Raw genomic sequence first — 22,344 nt, 5'->3', positions numbered from 1 at the left:
TCACAATGATCCTGACAGTGAGATTGACCCCATACTGACCCCACAGGTGAGAATGACCTCACAGTGACCCCGCCGGTGAGAATGACCCCACAGGTGAGAATGACCTCACAGTGACCCTGCCAGTGAGAATGACCACACTGACCTCACAGTGACCCCACTGGTGTCCGCTGGTAAGGTGCCCTCGATGAGCAGGGAGTTGCCCCCATGCCAGGCGTCCCGCGGGCAGCTTCTGGACCTGACCCAGCCGCCCGGCCCCTCCGAGGGAGAGACCCCCAAGAAGATCGGCTGCATCTCCTGAGCGCTCAGGTTACACCACGGACCCACGTCCTCCCCCTGAGGGCCACGGAGCCACGAAAAAGGTCACAGGGAGGAAGCCGTGTGTGTGTCAGGGGGGGACAGTGAGAGATAGGTGTGTGTGTGTCAGGGGGGGGGACAGTGAGAGATGGCTGTGTGTGTGTGTCAGGGGGGGCACAGTGAGAGCTAGTGTGTGTGTGTGTGTGTGTGTGTGTCTCAGGGGGGGACAGTGAGATAGTGTGTGTGTCAGGGGGGGAGAGTGAGAGATAGCTGTGTTTGTCAGGGGGGGGGACAGTGAGAGATAGCTGTGTTTGTCAGGGGGGGGGCAGTGAGAGATAGCTGTGTGTGTGTCAGGGGGGACAGTGAGGGGTAGCTGTGTGTGTGTCAGGGGGGGACAGTGAGAGATAGCTGTGTGTGTGTGTGTGTGTGTGTGTGTGTGTGTGTGTGTGTGTGTGTGTGTCAGGGGGGCACAGTGAGAGATTGCTGTGTGTGTGTCAGGGAGGGCACAGTGAGAGCTAGTGTGTGTGTGTGTGTGTGTGTGTGTGTGTGTGTGTCAGGGGGGGACAGTGAGAGATAGTGTGTTTGTGTGTCAGGGGGGGACAGTGAGAGATAGTGTGTGTGTGTGTCAGAGGGGGACAGTGAGAGATAGCTGTGTGTGTGTCAGGGGGGGACAGTGAGAGATAACTGTGTGTGTGTGTGTGTGTCAGGGGGGCACAGTGAGAGATAGCTGTGTGTGTGTGTGTGTGTGTGTGTGTGTGTGTGTGTGTGTCAGGGGGGCACAGTGAGAGATAGCTGTGTGTGTGTGTGTGTCAGGGGGGCACAGTGACAGATAGCAGTGTCGGGGGGGGGGCCACAGTGAGAGATAGCCGTGTGTTGGGGGGGGGCACAGTGAGAGATAGCCGTGTGTCGGGGGGGGGCACAGTGAGAGATAGCCGTGTGTCAGGGGGGGGGGCACAGTGACAGATAGCCGTGTGTCGGGGGACCACAGTGAGAGATAACAGTGTGTCGGGGTGGGGGGGGGGGGCACAGTGACATATAGCCATGTGTTGGGGGGGAGCACAGTGAGAGATAGCCGTGTGTCGGGGGGGCACAGTGACAGATAGCCATGTGTCGGGGGGGGGCCACAGTGACAGATAGTAGTGTGTCGGGGGGGGGGGGGGCACAGTGACAGATAGTAGTGTGTCGGGGGGGGGGCACAGTGACAGATAGCCGTGTGTCGGGGGGGGGTACAGTGACAGATAGCCGTGTGTCGGGGGGGGGGGCACAGCGACAGATAGCCGTGTGTCGGGGGACCACAGTGAGAGATAACAGTGTGTCGGGGTGGGGGGGGGGGCACAGTGACATATAGCCATGTGTTGGGGGGGAGCACAGTGAGAGATAGCCGTGTGTCGGGGGGGCACAGTGACAGATAGCCATGTGTCGGGGGGGGCCACAGTGACAGATAGTAGTGTGTCGGGGGGGGGGCACAGTGACAGATAGTAGTGTGTCGGGGGGGGGGGGCACAGTGACAGATAGCCGTGTGTCGGGGGGGGGTACAGTGACAGATAGCCGTGTGTCGGGGGGGGGGGGGGCACAGCGACAGATAGCCGTGTGTCGGGGGGGGGGGGGGGCACAGTGACAGATAGCCGTGTGTCGGGGGGCACAGTGACAGATAGCCGTGTGTCGGGGGGGTGCACAGTGACAGATAGCCGTGTGTCGGGGGGGGGGGCACAGTGACAGATAGCCGTGTGTGTTATTCACCTCTCCGTAGGAAAACCGCTTCTTTCCAAATCCGAGACAGAAGGAAGAGGAGACGGGGAGAGCACAGAGACTGTGCGTGGGGAGGTGTCTCTCCAGGAGAGCCCAGAATCTGCGGCCGAGAGAGAGAGCTGAGAGAGCGCAGAGAGAGCGCAGAGAGAGCGCAGAGACTGTGCGTGGGGAGGTGTCTCTCAAGGAGAGACCAGAATCTGTGGGCCGAGAGAGAGAGAGCTGAGAGAGCGCAGAGAGAGCGCAGAGACTGTGCGTGGGGAGGTGTCTCTCCAGGAGAGCCCAGAATCTGCGGGCCGAGAGAGAGAGAGCTGAGAGAGCGCAGAGAGAGAGGAGAGACTGTGCGTGGGGAGGTGTCTCTCCAGGAGAGACCAGAATCTGCGGGCCGAGAGAGAGAGAGCTGAGAGAGCGCAGAGAGAGAGGAGAGACTGTGCGTGGGGAGGTGTCTCTCCAGGAGAGACCAGAATCTGCGGGCCGAGAGAGAGAGAGCTGAGAGAGCGCAGAGAGAGAGGAGAGACTGTGCGTGGGGAGGTGTCTCTCCAGGAGAGACCAGAATCTGCGGGCCGAGAGAGAGGTGAGAAAGAGCTGAGAGAGCGCAGAGACCAGAATCTGCGGACCAATAGAGAGAGACCTGACAGAGAGAAAGCTGAGAGAGAGCGCAGAGACTGTGCGTGAGTAGGTGTGTCTAGAGGAGAGCCCAGAATCTGCGGGCCGAGAGAGAGAGAGCTGAGAGAGCGCAGAGAGAGCGCAGAGAGAGCGCAGAGAGAGGAGAGACTGTGCGTGAGGAGGTGACTCTCCAGGAGAGACCAGAATCTGCGGGCCGAGAGAGAGAGCGCGAGCGAGCCGAGAGAGAGAGCGGAGAGAGAGAGAGAGCGGAGAGAGAGAGAGCGGAGAGAGAGAGAGCGGAGAAAGAGGGAGAGAGAGCGGAGAGAGAGGGAGAGAGAGCGGAGAGAGAGGGAGAGAGAGCAGAGAAAGAGAGAGCGCAGAGAGAGAGAGCGCAGAGAGAGAGCGCAGAGAGAGAGCGCAGAGAGAGAGCGCAGAGAGAGAGCACAGAGAGAGAGCGCAGAGAGAGAGCGCAGAGAGAGAGAGAGCGCAGAGAGAGAGAGAGCGCAGAGAGAGAGAGAGCGCAGAGAGAGAGCGGAGAGAGAGAGAGCGGAGAGAGAGAGAGCGGAGAGAGAGCGGAGAGAGAGCGGAGAGAGAGCGGAGAGAGAGAGAGAGCGGAGAGAGAGAGCGGAGAGAGAGAGAGCCGAGAGAGAGAGAGAGCGGAGAGAGAGAGAGCGGAGAGAGAGAGAGCGGAGAGAGAGAGAGAGCCGAGAGAGAGAGAGAGCCGAGAGAGAGAGCCGAGAGAGAGAGCGCAGAGACTATGTGTGGGGAGGCGACTCTCCAGGAGAGACTAGAATCTGCAGGGGGGGACAGTGACAGATAGCCGTTGATTTGGGAGGGGGGGAGCACAGTGACAGATAGCCATGTGTCGGGGGGAGGGGGGGGAGCCGAGAGAGAGCCGAGAGAGAGAGAGCCGACAGAGAGAGAGCGAGCCGAGAGAGAGAGAGCGAACGAGCCGAGAGAGACAGCCGAGAGAGAGAGAGCCGAGAGAGAGAGAGCCGAGAGAGAGAGAGCGAGCCGAGAGAGAGAGAGCGAGCCGAGAGAGAGAGACCGAGCCGAGAGAGAGAGTGAGCCGAGAGAGAGCGAATGAGCCGAGAGAGAGAGCCGAGAGAGAGCGAACGAGCCGAGAGAGAGCGAACGAGCCGAGAGAGAGAGAGTGAGCCAGCCGAGAGAGAGAGAGCGAGCCGAGAGAGAGAGCCGAGAGAGAGAGAGCGAGCCGAGAGAGAGAGAGAGCCGAGAGAGAGACGATAGAGTGCAGAGAGAGTGCGCGGGGGGGTGACTGTCCAGCAGAGACCAGAATCTGCAGCCTGAGAGAGCTAAGAGCCGAAAGAGAGCTGAGAAAGAGAGCTGAGAAAGAGAGCTGAGAGAGAGAGAGAGAAAGCTGAGAGAGAGAGAGCAGAGAGAGAAAGCTGAGAGAGTGCGTGGGGAGGTGACTGTCTAGGAGAGACCAGTATCTGCAGCCCGAGAGAGAGAGCAGAGAGAGAGCAGAGAGAGAGCAGAGAGAGTGCAGAGACTGTGCGTGGGAAGGTGACTCTCCAGGAGAGACCAGAATCTGTGGTCAGAGAGAGAGCTGAGAGAGAGAGAGCGGAGAGGGAGAGAGAGGAGAGAGAAGGCGCAGAGAGAGACACAGAGCTGAGAGAGAGAAAGCTGTGAGTGCTGAGAGAGAGAAAGAGAATGAGAGCTGAGTGCAGTGAGAGAGAAAGCTGAGAGAGCTAGAGAACAAGAGAGTTGAGAGAGAGAAAGAGAGTGAGCTTAAAGAGAGGAGAGAGAGAGAGCGGAGAAAGTGCTGAGAAAGAGAGCGAGCGGAGAGAGGAGAGAGAGCTGAGATAGATAGAGAGAAAAGCTGAGAGAGAGAGAGCGGAGAGGGAGAGAGAGTGCTGAGAAAGAGAGAGCTAAGAGCTGAGATTGAGAGAGCTGAGAGACAGCTAAGAGCTGAGAGAGAGAGAAAGATAAAGAGGGGGGGGGGGCAGAGAGAGGACAGAGTGTGCGGTACTAGGTGTCTGTCCTCAAATTTCAGGCTGTGATCTCACCTGTCGCACGCTCATTGTGCACTGCGCTCTCACTTGTACTCTTACACAGGGTCTGTCGCACGCTCACTGCACTGCGCTCACACTTGTGATCTCACACAGGGCCTGTCGCACGCTTACTGCACTGCGCTCTCACTTGTGATCAACACAGGGCCTGTCACACTCTCACTGCACAGCGCTCTCACACACTGTCACACGCTGACTGCACTCTCACTTGTGATCTCACACAGGGCCTGTCGCATGCTCACTGTGCACTGCGCTCTCACTTGTGCTCTCACACAGGGCCTGTCACACGCTCACTGTGCTCTCACACAGGGCCTGTCGCACGCTTACTGCACTGGGCTCTCACACAAGGCCTGTCGCATGCTCACTGCACTGCGCCCTCACTTGTGCTCTCACACAGGGCCTGTCGCACGCTCACTGCACTGCGCTCTCACTTGTGCTCTCACAACAGGGTCTGTTGCACGCTCACTGTGCACTGCGATCTCACTTGTGCTCTCACACAGGGTCTGTCGCACGCTCACTGCACTTTGCTCTCACACAGGGTCTCTCGCACGCTCACTGCGCTCTCACTTGTGCTCTCACACAGGGCCTGTCACACGCTCACTGCGCTCTCACTTGTGCTCTCACACAGGGTCTGTCGCACGCTCACTGCACTGTGCTCTCACTTGTGCTCTCACACAGTGTCTCTCGCACGCTCACTGCGCTCTCACTTGTGCTCTCACACAGGGCCTGTCACACTCACTGCGCTCTCACACAGGGTCTCTCGCACGCTCACTGCGCTCTCACTCAGGGTCTCTCGCACGCTCACTGCGCTCTCACTTGTGCTCTCACACAGGGTCTCTCGCACGCTCACTGCACTGCGCTCTCACACAGGGTCTTTCGCACGCTCACTGCGCTCTCACTTGTGCTCTCACACAGGGTCTCTCGCACGCTCACTGCACTGCGCTCTCACACAGGGTCTCTCGCACGCTCACTGCGCTCTCACTTGTGCTCTCACACAGGGTCTCTCGCACAGGGTCTCTCGCACGCTCACTGCACTTTGCTCTCACACAGGGTCTCTCGCACGCTCACTGCGCTCTCACTTGTGCTCTCACACAGGGCCTGTCACACGCTCACTGCGCTCTCACTTGTGCTCTCACACAGGGTCTGTCGCACGCTCACTGCACTGTGCTCTCACTTGTGCTCTCACACAGGGTCTCTCGCACGCTCACTGCGCTCTCACTTGTGCTCTCACACAGGGCCTGTCACACTCACTGCGCTCTCACACAGGGTCTCTCGCACGCTCACTGCGCTCTCACTCAGGGTCTCTCGCACGCTCACTGCGCTCTCACTTGTGCTCTCACACAGGGTCTCTCGCACGCTCACTGCACTGCGCTCTCACACAGGGTCTCTCGCACGCTCACTGCGCTCTCACTTGTGCTCTCACACAGGGTCTCTCGCACAGGGTCTCTCGCACGCTCACTGCGCTCTCACTTGTGCTGGTTCTGCAGGAATTCCTCCTTCTCCAGACACTCGTACACCCAGCCGGGAGCGAAGAGCGCGGCGGAGAGGCCGTGCTGCCGGATTACCTGCAGGGACTGAGACACAGGACACGGTGACAGCGCCGGGAGGGGACACGGTGACAGCGCCGGGAGGGGACACGGTGACGGCGCCCGGGAGGGGACACGGTGACAGCGCCCGGCAGGGGACACGGTGACGGCGCCCGGGAGTGGACACGGTGACGGCGCCCGGGAGGGGGACACGGTGACAGCGCCCGGGAGGGGACACGGTGACAGCGCCCGGGAGGGGACATGGTGACAGCGCCCGGGAGGGGGACACGGTGACAGCGCCCGGGAGGGGGACACGGTGAAAGCGCCCGGGAGGGGACACGGTGACAGCGCCCAGGAGGGGACACGGTGACAGCGCCGGGAGGGGGACACACGGTGACAGCGCCCGGGAGGGGACACATGGTGACAGCGCCCGGGAGGGGACACAGTGACAGCGCCCGGGAGGGGACACAGTGACAGCGCCCGGGAGGGGGACATGGTAACGTCGCCCGGGAGGGGGACACGGTGACGTCGCCCGGGAGGGGGACACGGTGACAGCGCCGGGAGGGGGACACACGGTGACAGCGCCGTGAGGGGGACACGGTGACAGCGCCGGGAGGGAGACACGGTGACAGCGCCGGGAGGGGGACACGGTGACAGCGCCGGGAGGGGGACACGGTGACAGCGCCCGGGAGGGAGACACGGTGACAGCGCCGGGAGGGGGACACGGTGACAGCGCCGGGAGGGGGACACGGTGACAGCGCCCGGGAGGGGGACACACGGTACAGCGCCAGGAGGGGACACGGTGACAGCGCCCGGGAGGGGGACACGGTGACAGCGCCCGGGAGGGGGGACACGGTGACGGCGCCCGGGAGGGGGGACACGGTGACGGCGCCCGGGAGGGGGACACGGTGACGGCGCTGGGAGGGGGGACACGGTGACAGCGCCCGGGAGGGGGACACGGTGACAGCGCCCGGGAGGGGGACACGGTGACAGCGCCCGGGAGGGGGACACGGTGACAGCGCCGGGAGGGGGACACACGGTGACAGCGCCGGGAGGGGGACACGGTGACAGCGCCGGGAGGGAGACACGGTGACAGCGCCGGGAGGGGGACACGGTGACAGCGCCCGGGAGGGGGACACGGTGACAGCGCCCGGGAGGGGGACACGGTGACAGTGCCGGGAGGGGGACACGGTGACAGCGCCGGGAGGGGGACACGGTGACAGCGCCCGGGAGGGGGACACACGGTGACAGCGCCAGGAGGGGACACGGTGACAGCGCCCGGGAGGGGGGGACACGGTGACAGCGCCCGGGAGGGGGACACACGGTGACAGCGCCAGGAGGGGACACGGTGACAGCGCCCGGGAGGGGGGGACACGGTGACAGCGCCCGGGAGGGGGACACGGTGACGGTGCCCGGGAGGGGGACACGGTGACGGCGCCCGGGAGGGGGACACGGTGACGGCGCCCGGGAGGGGGGACACGGGTGACGGCGCCCGGGAGGGGGACACGGTGACGGCGCCCGGGAGGGGGACACGGTGACGGCGCCCGGGAGGGGGACACGGTGACGGCGCTGGGAGGGGGACACGGTGACAGCGCCCGGGAGGGGGGACACGGTGACAGCGCCCGGATGGGGACACACGGTGACGGCGCCCGGGAGGGGGACGCTGGTGACGGCGCCCGGGAGGGGGACACGGTGACAGCGCCCGGGAGGGGACACGGTGACAGCGCCCGGGAGGGGGACACACGGTGACAGCGCCCGGGAGGGGGACACACGGTGACAGCGCCCGGGAGGGGACACGGTGACGGCGCCCGGGAGGGGGACACGGTGACGGCGCCCGGGAGGGGGACACGGTGACAGCGCTCGGGAGGGGGACACGGTGACAGCGCCCGGGAGGGGGACACGGTGACAGCTCCCGGGAGGGGACACGGTGACACCGCCGGAGGGGGGACACACGGTGACAGCGCCGGGAGGGGATACGGTGACAGCGCCCGGGAGGGGGACACATGGTGACAGCGCCGGGAGGGGGACACGGTGACAGCGCCGGGAGGGGGACACGGTGACAGCGCCGGGAGGGGACACGTGACAGCGCCCGGGAGGGGGACACGGTGACGGCGCCCGGGAGGGGGATACGGTGACAGCGCCGGGAGGGGGACACGGTGAGAGCGAGGGGGACACACGGTGACAGCGCCCGGGAGGGGGACACGGTGACAGCGCCGGGAGGGGACATGGTGACAGCGCCCGGGAGGGGACACGGTGACAGCGCCGGGAGGGGACACGGTGACAGCGCCCGGGAGGGGACACGGTGACAGCGCCCGGGAGGGGGGACACGGTGACAGCGCCGGGAGGGGGACACGGTGACAGCGCCGGGAGGGGACACGGTGATAGCGCCAGGGAGGGGACACGGTGACAGCGCCGGAAGGGGGACACGGTGACAGCGCCGGAAGGGGGACACGGTGACAGCGCCAGGAGGGGGACACGGTGACAGCGCCAGGAGGGGGACACGGTGACAGCGCCGGGAGGGGGACACGGTGACAGCGCCGGGAGGGGACACGGTGACAGCGCCGGGAGGGGGACACGGTGACAGCGCCGGGAGGGGGGACACGGTGACAGCGCCGGGAGGGGGACACGGTGACGGCGCCCGGGGAGGGAGACACGGTGACGGCGCCCGGGAGGGGGACACGGTGACGGCGCTGGGAGGGGGATACGGTGACGGCGCCGGGAGGGGGACACGATGACAGCGCCGGGAGGGGGACACGATGACAGCGCCGGGAGGGGGACACGATGACAGCGCCGGGAGGGGGGACACGATGAAAGCGCCGGGAGGGGGGACACGATGACAGCGCCGGGAGGGGACACGATGACAGCGCCGGGAGGGGGGACACGGTGACAGCGCCCTGGAGGGGACACGGTGACAGCGCCGGGAGGGGACACGGTGACAGCGCCGGGAGGGGGACACGGTGACAGCACCCGGGAGGGGACACGGTGACGGCGCCCGGGAGGGGGGACACGGTGACAGCGCCCGGGAGGGGACACGGTGACAGCGCCCGGGAGGGGGACATGGTGAAAGCGCCCGGGAGGGGACACGGTGACAGCGCCCGGGAGGGGACACGGTGACAGCGCCGGGAGGGGGACACACAGTGACAGCGCCCGGGAGGGGACACACGGTGACAGCGCCCGGGAGGGGACACAGTGACAGCGCCCGGGAGGGGGACACGGTGACAGCGCCGGGAGGGTGACACACGGTGACAGCGCCGGGAGGGGGGACACGGTGACAGCGCCGGGAGGGGGACACGGTGACAGCGCCGGGGGGGGACACGGTGACAGCGCCCGGGAGGGGGACACGGTGACAGCGCCGGGAGGAGGACACGGTGACAGCGCCGGGAGGGGGGGACACGGTGACAGCGCCCGGGAGGGGGGGGACACGGTGACAGCGCCCGGGAGGGGGGGACACGGTGACAGCGCCCGGGAGGGGGACACGGTGACGGCGCCCGGGAGGGGGACACGGTGACGGCGCCCGGGAGGGGGACACGGTGACGGCGCCCGGGAGGGGGACACGGTGACGGCGCTCGGGAGGGGGACACGGTGACGGCGCCCGGGAGGGGGGACACGGTGACAGCGCCCGGGAGGGGGACACACAGTGACAGCGCCCGGGAGGGGACACACGGTGACAGCGCCCGGGAGGGGGACACAGTGACAGCGCCCGGGAGGGGGACACGGTGACAGCGCCGGGAGGGTGACACACGGTGACAGCGCCGGGAGGGGGACACGGTGACAGCGCCGGGAGGGGGACACGGTGACAGCGCCGGAGGGGGACACGGTGACAGCGCCCGGGAGGGGGACACGGTGACAGCGCCGGGAGGGGGACACGGTGACAGCGCCGGGAGGGGGACACACGGTGACAGCGCCCGGGAGGGGGGGACACGGTGACAGCGCCCGGGAGGGGGGGGACACGGTGACAGCGCCCGGGAGGGGGGGACACGGTGACAGCGCCCGGGAGGGGGACACGGTGACGGCGCCCGGGAGGGGGACACAGTGACGGCGCCCGGGAGGGGGACACGGTGACGGCGCCCGGGAGGGGGACACGGTGACGGCGCCCGGGAGGGGGACACGGTGACGGCGCCCGGGAGGGGGACACGGTGACGGCGCTGGGAGGGGGACACGGTGACAGCGCCCGGGAGGGGGACACGGTGACAGCGCCCGGATGGGGACACACGGTGACGGCGCCCGGGAGGGGGACACGGTGACGGCGCCCGGGAGGGGGGACACGGTGACAGCACCCGGGAGGGGACACGGTGACAGCGCCGGGAGGGGGACACACGGTGACAGCGCCGGGAGGGGACACGGTGACAGCGCCCGGGATGGGGACACACGGTGACGGCGCCCGGGAGGGGGACACGGTGACGGCGCCCGGGAGGGGGACACGGTGACGGCGCCCGGGAGGGGGACACGGTGACGGCGCCCGGGAGGGGGACACGGTGACAGCGCCCGGGAGGGGGACACGGGTGACGGCACCCGGATGGGGACACACGGTGACGGCGCCCGGGAGGGGGACACGGTGACGGCGCCCGGGAGGGGGGACACGGTGACGGCGCCCGGGAGGGGACACGGTGACAGCGCCGGGAGGGGGACACACGGTGACAGCGCCGGGAGGGGACACGGTGACAGCGCCCGGGAGGGGGACACACGGTGACAGCGCCCGGGAGGGGGACACACGGTGACAGCGCCCGGGAGGGGGACACACGGTGACAGCGCCCGGGAGGGGACACGGTGACGGCGCCCGGGAGGGGGACACGGTGACGGCGCCCGGGAGGGGGACACGGTGACAGCGCCCGGGAGGGGGACACGGTGACAGCGCCCGGGAGGGGACACGGTGACACCGCCGGGAGGGGGACACACGGTGACAGCGCCGGGAGGGGATACGGTGACAGCGCCCGGGAGGGGTACACATGGTGACAGCGCCCGGGAGGGGGACACATGGTGACAGCGCCAGGAGGGGACACGTGACAGCGCCCGGGAGGGGGACACGGTGACAGCGCCCGGGAGGGGACACGGTGAAGGCGCCCGGGAGGGGGATACGGTGACAGCGCCGGGAGGGGGACACGGTGAGAGCGAGGGGGACACACGGTGACAGCGCCCGGGAGGGGGACACGGTGACAGCGCCGGGAGGGGACACGGTGACAGCGCCCGGGAGGGGATACGGTGACAGCGCCGGGAGGGGGACACGGTGAGAGCGAGGGGGACACACGGTGACAGCGCCCGGGAGGGGGACACGGTGACAGCGCCAGGAGGGGACACGTGACAGCGCCCGGGAGGGGGACACGGTGACAGCGCCCGGGAGGGGACACGGTGAAGGCGCCCGGGAGGGGGATACGGTGACAGCGCCGGGAGGGGGACACGGTGAGAGCGAGGGGGACACACGGTGACAGCGCCCGGGAGGGGGACACGGTGACAGCGCCGGGAGGGGACACGGTGACAGCGCCCGGGAGGGGATACGGTGACAGCGCCGGGAGGGGGACACGGTGAGAGCGAGGGGGACACACGGTGACAGCGCCCGGGAGGGGGACACGGTGACAGCGCCGGGAGGGGACACGGTGACAGCGCCCGGGAGGGGACACGGTGACAGCGCCGGGAGGGGACACGGTGACAGCTCCCGGGAGGGGGACACGGTGACAGCGCCGGGAGGGGGACACGGTGACAGCGCCGGGAGGGGACACGGTGACAGCGCCGGAAGGGGGACACGGTGACAGCGCCGGGAGGGGGACACGGTGACAGCGCCGGGAGGGGACACGGTGACAGCGTCGGAAGGGGACACGATGACAGCGCCGGGAGGGGGACACGATGACAGCGCCGGGAGGGGGACACGATGACAGCGCCGGGAGGGGGACACGGTGACAGCGCCCTGGAGGGGACACGGTGACAGCGCCGGGAGGGGACACGGTGACAGCGCCGGGAGGGGACACGGTGACAGCGCCCGGGAGGGGACACGGTGACAGCGCCCGGGAGGGGGACACGGTGAAAGCGCCCGGGAGGGGACACGGTGACAGCGCCCGGGAGGGGACACGGTGACAGCGCCGGGAGGGGGACACACAGTGACAGCGCCCGGGAGGGGACACACGGTGACAGCGCCCGGGAGGGGACACAGTGACAGCGCCCGGTAGGGGGGACACGGTGACGTCGCCCGGGAGGGGGACACGGTGACAGCGCTGGGAGGGGGACACACGGTGACAGCGCCGGGAGGGGGACACGGTGACAGCGCCGGGAGGGGGACACGGTGACAGCGCCGGGAGGGGGACACGGTGAAAGCGCCCGGGAGGGGGACACGGTGACAGCGCCGGGAGGGGGACACGGTGACAGCGCCGGGAGGGGGACACGGTGACAGCGCCCGGGAGGGGGACACACTGTGACAGCGCCCGGGAGGGGGGGACACGGTGACAGCGCCCGGGAGGGGGGGACACGGTGACAGCGCCCGGGAGGGGGGGGACACGGTGACAGCGCCCGGGAGGGGGGGGACACGGTGACAGCGCCCGGGAGGGGGGGGACACAGTGACAGCGCCCGGGAGGGGACACGGTGACAGCGCCCGGGAGGGGACACCGTGACAGCCCCAGGAGGGGGACACACGGTGACGGCGCCCGGGAGGGGACACTGTGATAGCGCCCGGGAGGGGACACTGTGATAGCGCCCGGGAGGGGGACACGGTGACAGCGAGGGGGACACGTCGGTGTGACAGCTCCCCGGGAGGGAGACGGTGACAGCGAGGGGGACACGTCGGTGTGACAGCACATACACGGTTCTCAGTTTCCCATCTCCCTAATGAGGACCTGAAGGTGCCATTCCCCCGGGTGCCTTATTGCCTTTACATAGAAACAGGAGCCCGTCACCTACCTTAAAGGTGTCAAACTTCCCCCCCACGACCTCTCCCCGAGCGAAGATGTCCACCCCGATGTACACGTCCGCCCGGCGCGGCTCTGACGCCATGCGCTGGGCGTGCTCCTCCCGCCAATTGTAGTTGGTGAAGATCCCGTCACAGGCGTCAAAAAACTGCCTGTGGGGACAAGAAATGTCAGGGACCCCCGGACACTAACCCCGGCACTGCCAGGGGGGTCAGCAGCATACTACAACCACGGGAGGAGGATACAGAACGCCCATATGGAAGCGCCACACGCAATATACTGTATGTGGACGTTACGGCGGCGGCGGCGTCTACCAGCATCTTTTCCCTGCATATCTCTTCTCAAAATGGCTGCGTAACATAGCAACGGACCCGTGCGGCATCATTTGACACTTCAGACTAGGTATGGGGGGGAGGGAGGGGAATAATGGCAATGGGGGAGAGCAGCAGGGGGGCGCAGGGCAAAAAGTTTGCACACCCCTGGGTTAAGGTGCAGTTGCAAACACTGAACCTGTTATCTCTTTAGAATGTTCCAATCTTGCACCCCTTCTCTGCTCCTTCCCCCCACTCTGCTCCCCTCCTTCCCTGCCTCCTCTATGTTCCCCCCTCCTCCTCTCCGCTCCCCCCTCCTCCTCTCCGCTCCCCCCTCCTCTCTGCAACCCGCTTGTAGAGGGAGATTGGGTTGGCCCGGTATTAAAGGGGTTGCACCCCATATGGCCACCCCCTGACCTCACCAGGGAGGCAAGGGGTTAACTGGACTGCGGTCCAGGAATGTGGCTTACACCTTGTCATGTCATGAAAATGTATGTTCCCCTGTTCCCATGTTTCATTATAATCCTGTATTTTAAAGATGTTTTAAAGTGCATTTCTGTATCTCCAGTTCTGGAGGTCGCAGAGAGTTGATATTTGGCCAATATGTGGAGTCACTGTAGGCATTAAAAACTGGCAAATTTCGACCCACTGAGCCCACCAGAATGGAACTTATTAATATGTGTAGATATTAAAGTGTATATGTATGGTATTTTGGATCTGTTCTGAAAATGCAGACTCCATCTGCTATGCTAATAGGTCATGAAGGGCAGCCGGCTGATTGAGCCTAAGCACTGTGATCAAAAGTTAACTGCCCTGATTGTTTACACTAAGTACTAATCAACAGACCAAGTACTAATCAACAGACTCTGCCACTCTAATTGTTACCTGAGGGTGGAGAATCATCAAACTGGAGTGGTTTGTAAGTGTTATGTCTACACCTACAAACAATGCAGATACTTCATTTGGTAGACTGGTCGTCGCCCCTAATTTAATTATGGGGCTACCCATAGAGTCCCAGTACACATGGGCTAATTAGCTGGGGGGCATGGGTTAATCTGTATCTCCACGTTAGGGATTGGATACAGATAATTGTTCACCAATAGTCTGTATTCAATGTTAAGAATAGGGTTGCACAGGTATATAAACTGTGTCAACCCTACAGTTTTTTGTTGTTCTTCTGATTCCACCTGGAATGTCACCGGACTGCTGGAGAATTGCTAGCTGATACTTCTCCATTCCCCAACCCTAAGTAAGTGTTACCTTCTTGCCTGTTAATTGTACTACTGTACATTGCTGTGTTCACCTTTTTTAAGGAATAAATTATATTTTATTATATCTAAGCCTCGTTCAGTTCAACCCAGATAATTGGTGTTCATTATATCTTGTCATAAGCTACCGTGACACTGCTCCCCTCCCTGCTCCCTCCACGCTCCTCTCCCCCCCCCTCCTCCTCCTCCTCCATCCACTGCTCCCCCCTCTCCCTGCTCCCCTCCCTACTCGCCTGTTGTTGTCGTTGAGCTCATTCTGCCACTGTAATGCTCCATCCTGGACCACGCTGTCATACCACAGAATCTGCCCCCCGGGAACACGCAGGTGTAACTGCTCCGTCAGATAACGCAGGAAGAGAGGGGTGCGGGACACAGCCACAGGCTGGGGGGTGGAAGAGAAGGGAAAGAGTCAGAGAGAAGGGGGGAGGAGAGATGGGGGTGGAGAGGGGAGAAGAAGGGGGGAGGGGGAGAGGGGAGAAGGAGGGGGAGAGAGAGAGAGAAGGATGGGGGAGAGAGAGAGATGGGGGGAGTGGGAGGGGGGAGGGGGGGAGAGAGAGAGAGAGAGAGAGAGAGAGATGGTGGGGAGTGGGAGGGGAGGAGTGGGAGGGGGGAGTGGGAGGGGGGAGTGGGAGGGGAGAGAAGGAGAGGGAGAATGAGGGGGGAGAGAGAGAAGGATGGGGGAGAGAGAGAGAGAAGGGTGGGGGAGAGGAGGGGGGAGAAGGAGGGGGGGAGAGGAGGGGGGAGAAGGAGGGGGGGAGTGGGGTGGGGGAGAGAGAGAGAGAAGGAGGGGGGAGAGAGAGAAGGAGGGGGGATAGGGAGGGGAGAGGGGGATAGGGAGGGGAGAGAAGGAGGGGGAGGGGAGGAGAGAGAGAGAAGGAAGGGGAGATAGGATGGAGGGAGTGAGGGAACGAGGAGAGGGATTGAGGGAGCGAGGGAAGGGGGGAGATAAGGGGGGAGGCGAGTGGAGGGAGAGGAGAGGGGGGAGAGAGAAGGAGGGGGGAGTGGGTGAGAAGGGGGGGAAAGAGGAGGGGGGAGAGAGAGAGAAAGGGAGGGGGAGAGAGAGAGAGAGAAAGAGGGGGAGAGGGAGTAGGAGGGGGGAGAGAGAAAGAGATGGAGGGGGATAGAGAAAGGGAGGGGGAGAGAGGGGGAGAGGGGGGATGGGGGGAGTGGGAGGAGGGGGGAGAGAGGGAAAGGGAGGGGGAGATAGAAAGGGAGGGGAGAGAGAAAGGGAGGGGAGAGAGAGGGGTAGGGGGGAGGGGAGAGAGAGGGGGAGGGGGGAGTGGGAGTGGGGGAGAGAGGATGGGGGGGATAGAGGGAGGGGGAGAAAGGAGGGGTCACAAACAGGAGGGTTTCAGAAAGAAAGGGAAGGGAGAGAGGGCAGGAGTAGAAAGGGGTAAAGGAAAGGAAAGAAGTGGGGAGAGTAATCAGAGAGTGGGAGAAGGGTAGGAGGAGAGAGATGAGACAAATAGAGGGGGACAGACGAGCAGCGCCGTCTTAACGCACGGGCACGCTGGGCAGTGGCCCGGGGGCCCCACGAGCACAGGGGCCCCGCGCTAATCTGTGCACAGACCCGAATGTAACACTAATTTTCCGATCACCCGCCTCAGCATTCACACCTCCCGCTAACCCGGTAGAAGGAGAAAAAGTACGACTTGCAGCGGGGAGTTGGCCGGGCCCAGTGCACTGCTTGGCCCGGGGGCCTGTAATGCTGTTAAGACGGCCCTGCAGGGGAGAGGGCGAGAGAGGACAGGAAGAGGGTGTGAAGGGGCCGCCGGTCAGTTACTCACACTCAGCACATTCTCAATGTTCACCAACCAGCCGTCAAACTGGTAAAACTGTGCCAGCCAAACCATCTGATCCGCGACTGCGCGATACGCAGATTCCTCGCCGGCCAGGAACGACTCGCAGGTCTTCCCACCCTCATCCCACTCCGTGATAAAGGTGCCTGGGGGGGGGCAGGGGAGACAAAACTTAATGGATGGAAGCATAAAGCCTGCAAGCAGGGTGTGGGGGGGGGGGGCAGTGTAAGATCGCTGGGTGTGTGGGGGGAGCAGTGTAAGAGCGCTGGGTGTGTGGGGGAGCAGTGTAAGAGCGCTGGGTGTGTGGGGGAGCAGTGTAAGAGCGCTGGGTGTGTGGGGGAGCAGTGTAAGAGCGCTGGGTGAGTGGGGGAGCAGTGTAAGAGCGCTGGGTGTGTGGGGGGAGCAGTGTAAGAGCGCTGGGTGTGTGGGGGGAGCAGTGTAAGAGCGCTGGGTGTGTGGGGGAGCAGTGTAAGAGCGCTGGGTGTGTGGTGGGAGCAGTGTAAGAGCGCTGGGTGTGTGGTGGGAGCAGTGTAAGAGTGCTGGGTGTGTGGGGGAGCAGTGTAAGAGCGCTGGGTGTGGGGAGGATCAGTGTAAGAGGGCTGGGTGTGTGAGGGGGCAGTGTAAGAGCGCTGGGTGTGTGGTGGGAGCAGTGTAAGAGGGCTGGGTGTGTGGGGGAGCAGTGTAAGAGCGCTGGGTGTGGGGAGGAGCAGTGTAAGAGGGCTGGGTGTGTGGGGGAGCAGTGTAAGAGCGCTGGGTGTGTAGTGGGAGCAGTGTAAGAGCGCTGGGTGTGTGGGGGAGCAGTGTAAGAGCGCTGGGTGTGTGGGGGAGCAGTGTAAGAGCGCTGGGTGTGTGGGGGAGCAGTGTAAGAGCGCTGGGTGTGTGGTGGGGGGGGCAGTGTAAGAGCGCTGGGTGGGTGGGGGGGAGTAGTGTAGGAGCGTTGAGTGTGTGGGGTGGAGCAGTGTAAGAGAGCCAAGTGTGTGGGGGAGCAGTGTAAGAGCGCTAGGTGTGTGTGGGGGAGCAGTGTAAGAGCGCTGGGTGTGTGGGGGAGCCGTGTAAGAACTCTGGGTGTGTGAGGGGGCAGTGTAAGAGCGCTGGGTGTGTGGTGGGAGCAGTGTAAGAGCGCTGGGTGTGTGGGGGGGAGCAGTGTAAGAGCGCTGGGTGTGTGGGGGGGAGCAGTGTAAGAGCGCTGGGTGTGTGGTGGGAGTAGTGTAAGAGCGCTGGGTGTGGGGGGGAGCAGTGTAAGAGCCCTGGGTGTGTGGGGGAGCAGTGTAAGAGCGCTGGGTGTGGGGGGGAGCAGTGTAAGAGCCCTGGGTGTGTGGGGGAGCCGTGTAAAAGCGCTGGGTGTGTGGTGGGGGGGGGGGGGCAGTGTAAGAGCGCTGGGTGGGGGGGGGAGCAGTGTAGGAGCGTTGAGTGTGTGGGGTGGAGCAGTGTAAGAGAGCCAAGTGTGTGGGGGAGCAGTGTAAGAGCGCTGGGTGTGTGTGTGGGGGAGCAGTGTAAGAGCGCTGGGTGTGTGGGGGAGCAGTGTAAGAGCGCTGGGTGTGTGGGGGAGCAGTGTAAGAGCGTTGGGTGTGTGGGGGAGCCATGTAAGAGCGCTGGGTGTGTGGGGGAGCAGTGTACAAGCACTGGGTGTGTGAGGGAGCAGTGTAAGAGTGCTGGGTGTGTGGGGGGGGCAGTGTAAGAGCGCTGGGTGTGTGCGGGAGCAGTGTAAGAGTGCTGGGTGTGGGGGGGGGGGCAGTGTAAGAGCCCTGGGTGTGGAGGGGAGCCGTGTAAGAGTGCTGGGTGTGTGGGGGGGAGCAGTGTAAGAGCGCTGGGTGTGTGGGGGGGGGCAGTGTAAGAGCGCTGGGTGTGTGGGGGGCAGTATAAGAGCGCTGGGTGTGGGGGGGGGAGCAGTGGGGGAGAGCAGTATAAGAGCGCTGGGTGTGGGGGGGGAGCAGTGTAAGAGCGCTGGGTGTGGGGGGGGGAGCAGTGGGGGAGAGCAGTATAAGAGCGCTGGCTGCGGGGCCTGACACAGGGGGCTCTCACCCAGAACGCAGACCCCGTGCTTGTGAGCGGCGTTGGTCCAGCACACAGGTGGCAGTGTGAACATGCGATGACTGAAGTACACAAAGATATCAATGTGCTGCCAGTGATAGAACACGTACGGATCCCGAGCGTCCGAGCCTTGGATAAACCTGACGGACACAGTAAGTATTAACCAACGTGAATACTCTGCGGCAGTTCTACCTGCCCTTCCAGCCAATCAGCTGAGCCCTACCTGCCCCTCCAGCCAATCAGCTCTGAGCCCTAACTGCCCCTGCAGCCAATCAGCTCTGAGCCCTAACTGCCCGTCCAGCCAATCAGCTCTGAGCCCTAACTGCCCCTCCCACCAATCAGATGAGATCAGCCTCCAAGTCACCTGGCTGACCCGCACTGGTTTGGTCCGGCCGCGGCGATACACTACATGAGACCGACCAGGCAAGCCGGGAGCTGCGGGAGGTCAGAAGAAACGGCGCGGGGCAGGAGAATTTATTAGAGAGGGTTGGGGTTCCTTACAAAGCATCTGATCTCAGACGCGCTATTAGAGAGGGTTGGGGTTCCTTACAATACATCTGATCTCAGACGCGCTATTAGAGAGGGTTGGGGTTCCTTACAATGCATCTGATCTGAGACGCGCTATTAGAGAGGGTTGGGGTTCCTTACAATGCATCTGATCTCAGACGCGCTATTAGAGAGGGTTGGGGTTCCTTACAATGCATCTGATCTCAGACGCGCTATTAGAGAGGGTTGGGGTTCCGTACAATGCATCTGATCTCAGACGCGCTATTAGAGAGGGTTGGGGTTCCTTACAATGTATCTGATCTCAGACGTGCTATTAGAGAGGGTTGGGGTTCCGTACAATACATCTGATCTCAGACGCGCTATTAGAGAGGGTTGGGGTTCCGTACAATGCATCTGATCTCAGATCCGCTATTAGAGAGGGTTGGGGTTCCTTACAATGTATCTGATCTCAGACGCGCTATTAGAGAGGGTTGGGTTTCCGTACAATGCATCTGATCTCAGACGCGCTATTAGAGAGGGTTGGGGTTCCTTACAATACATCTGATCTCAGATGCGCTATTAGAGAGGGTTGGGGTTCCTTACAATGTATCTGATCTCAGACGCGCTATTAGAGAGGGTTGGGGTTCCGTACAATGCATCTGATCTCAGACGCGCTATTAGAGAGGGTTGGGGTTCCTTACAATACATCTGATCTCAGACGCGCTATTAGAGAGGGTTGAGGTTCCGTACAATGCATCTGATCTCAGATCCGCTATTAGAGAGGGTTGGGGTTCCTTACAATGTATCTGATCTCAGACGCGCTATTAGAGAGGGTTGGGGTTCCTTACAATGCATCTCATCTCAGACACGCTATTAGAGAGGGTAGGGGTTCAGCACTATATAATTATAGGGTTCCATTACCAAAACAAAGGTTAAAAACCACTGCCTTACAGGTTGACACCTCTGAATTGCTACCCGTCCCTGAAGCCAATCAGCTCTCAGTCTTACTCATCCCTGCAGCCAATCAGCTCTCAGCCCTACGCCTACCTGTCCTCTAGGTACCCTCCCATCATATCATGGCAGACGAGGGTCCTGGGTCTCTGGCTCTCCATTGGTGGATGTCTCTTGGCTAGAGGTGTCACAGCAATGTTAAACGAATCCTGATTGGTCGGTTTCCAGGACAGCAGTTCTTCCAGGTTGGAAAGGAAGAAGCTGATTGGTTCAGTGGTCTCTCTGTCATGGTGTCTTGCTGAGATGGAGAGAGTTAGCCATGTGAGTACAAACGGAAAATCAACTCACATGGGGCAAATACAGCCGAGAAAGTAATGAGTCTTGGTACTTTTCTCTATCGGTCTGTTTGTGCTTCAGTCTGTGTGTCTGCCTCAGTCTGTCAGTCCCTCTCTCCCTGTCTCTTGCAGTGTCTCCCTCTCTCCCCCCTCCCTCCCCCATCTCTCTGTGTGTCTCTCTCTCGCCGTCTCTCAAATAAGCTTTATTGGCATGACAGAAGCCCATGTCAGTATTGCCAAAGCATTAGTAACAGGGAGTAGGATATAATGATTACATAGTACCTGGGTAACAGTTACACACAGGGATGTGGGGGTTAGTGGGCGTCTCTCAGCCTGTGACAGGTGCTGATATAGTGTGCAGCCAGTCCTGCAGGGGCTTCCTCTTCTCCCAGGAGGATCGCTAATATTATGGTTCTCTGCTATATTATGAACGTTTTGCATGAGAGCTGTGAGTTTCTCCAGGTGGGCACTCCTCACTTCAGAGTATTGTGTGCAATGCAACAGGAAGTGTGTTTCATTTTCTACCTCTCCTAGCTCACATCGCTGGCACAGTCTCACCTCCCGGGGCTTCCAGTTCTGCCTGTGTCTGTCTGTTTCTATCACACACCTCTCCTAGCTCACATCGCTGGCACAGTCTCATCTCCCGGGGCTTCCAGTTCTGTCTGTGTCTGCCTGTGTCTCTCACACACCTCTCCTAGCTCACATCGCTGGCAGTCTCATCTCCCGGGGCTTCCAGTTCTGTCTGCCTGTGTCTCTCACACACCTCTGCTAGCTCACATCGCTGGCACAGTCTCATCTCCCGGGGCTTCCAGTTCTGCCTGTGTCTCTCACACACCTCTCCTAGCTCACATCGCTGGCACAGTCTCACCTCCCGGGGCTTCCAGTTCTGTCTGTGTCTGCCTGTGTCTCTCACACACCTCTCCTAGCTCACATCGCTGGCACAGTCTCATCTCCCGGGGCTTCCAGTTCTGCCTGTCTCTCTCACACACCTCTCTTAGCTCACATCGCTGGCACAGTCTCATCTCCCGGGGCTTCCAGTTCTGTCTGTGTCTGCCTGTGTCTCTCACACACCTCTCCTAGCTCACATCGCTGGCACAGTCTCATCTCCCGGGGCTTCCAGTTCTGTCTGTGTCTGCCTGTGCCTCTCACACACCTCTCCTAGCTCACATCGCTGGCACAGTCTCATCTCCCGGGGCTTCCAGTTCTGTCTGTGTCTGCCTGTGTCTCTCACACACCTCTCCTAGCTCACATCGCTGGCACAGTCATCTCCCGGGGCTTCCAGTTCTGCCTGTGTCTCTCACACACACCTCTCCTAGCTCACATCGCTGGCACAGTCTCATCTCTCGGGGCTTCCAGTTCTGTCTGTGTCTCTCACACACCTCTCCTAGCTCACATCGCTGGCACAGTCATCTCCCGGGGCTTCCAGTTCTGCCTGTGTCTCTCACACACCTCTCCTAGCTCACATCGCTGGCACAGTCTCATCTTCCGGGGCTTCCAGTTCTGTCTGTGTCTTCCTGTGTCTCTCACACACCTCTCCTAGCTCACATCGCTGGCACAGTCATCTCCCGGGGCTTCCAGTTCTGCCTGTGTCTCTCACACACCTCTCCTAGCTCACATCGCTGGCACAGTCTCATCTGCCGGGGCTTCCAGTTCTGTCTGTGTCTGCCTGTGTCTCTCACACACCTCTCCTAGCTCACATCGCTGGCACAGTCTCATCTGCCGGGGCTTCCAGTTCTGTCTGTGTCTGCCTGTGTCTCTCACACACCTCTCCTAGCTCACATCACGGGTACAGTCTCATCTCCCGGGGCTTCCAGTTCTGTCTGTGTCTGCCTGTGTCTCTCACACACCTCTCCTAGCTCACATCGCTGGTACAGTCTCATCTCCTGGGGCTTCCAGTTCTGTCTGTGTCTGCCTGTGTCTCTCACACACCTCTCCTAGCTCACATCGCTGGCACAGTCTCATCTCCCGGGGCTTCCAGTTCTGTCTGTGTCTGCCTGTGTCTCTCACACACCTCTCCTAGCTCACATCCCTGGCACAGTCATCTCCCGGGGCTTCCAGTTCTGCCTGTGT

At 62.7% G+C, this 22,344-nt stretch overlaps 1 protein-coding gene across 1 annotated transcript in view; it reads right to left on the bottom strand.

Moving 5' to 3' along the window:
* ENGASE (endo-beta-N-acetylglucosaminidase) overlaps window positions 1-22,344 on the bottom strand; it is a 41,401-nt gene that overhangs the window by 9,051 nt on the left and 10,006 nt on the right. Inside the window, exons 4-11 of the mRNA XM_075579751.1 lie at window positions 20,036-20,237; window positions 18,494-18,642; window positions 16,460-16,617; window positions 14,902-15,054; window positions 13,086-13,241; window positions 6,147-6,250; window positions 2,035-2,143; window positions 143-333 (exon numbers count right to left, since the gene is read on the bottom strand). Of these exons, the coding sequence (XP_075435866.1) occupies window positions 143-333; window positions 2,035-2,143; window positions 6,147-6,250; window positions 13,086-13,241; window positions 14,902-15,054; window positions 16,460-16,617; window positions 18,494-18,642; window positions 20,036-20,237 (1,222 nt within the window). The remainder of the gene's footprint in view (window positions 1-142; window positions 334-2,034; window positions 2,144-6,146; window positions 6,251-13,085; window positions 13,242-14,901; window positions 15,055-16,459; window positions 16,618-18,493; window positions 18,643-20,035; window positions 20,238-22,344) is intronic.

This window comes from Ascaphus truei, chromosome 22 (assembly GCF_040206685.1).
Source record: "Ascaphus truei isolate aAscTru1 chromosome 22, aAscTru1.hap1, whole genome shotgun sequence".
Classification (NCBI taxonomy): domain Eukaryota; kingdom Metazoa; phylum Chordata; class Amphibia; order Anura; family Ascaphidae; genus Ascaphus; species Ascaphus truei.
The sequence above is the reverse complement of the archived record's forward strand: the minus strand, read 5'-3'. Positions and strand labels throughout refer to the sequence as shown.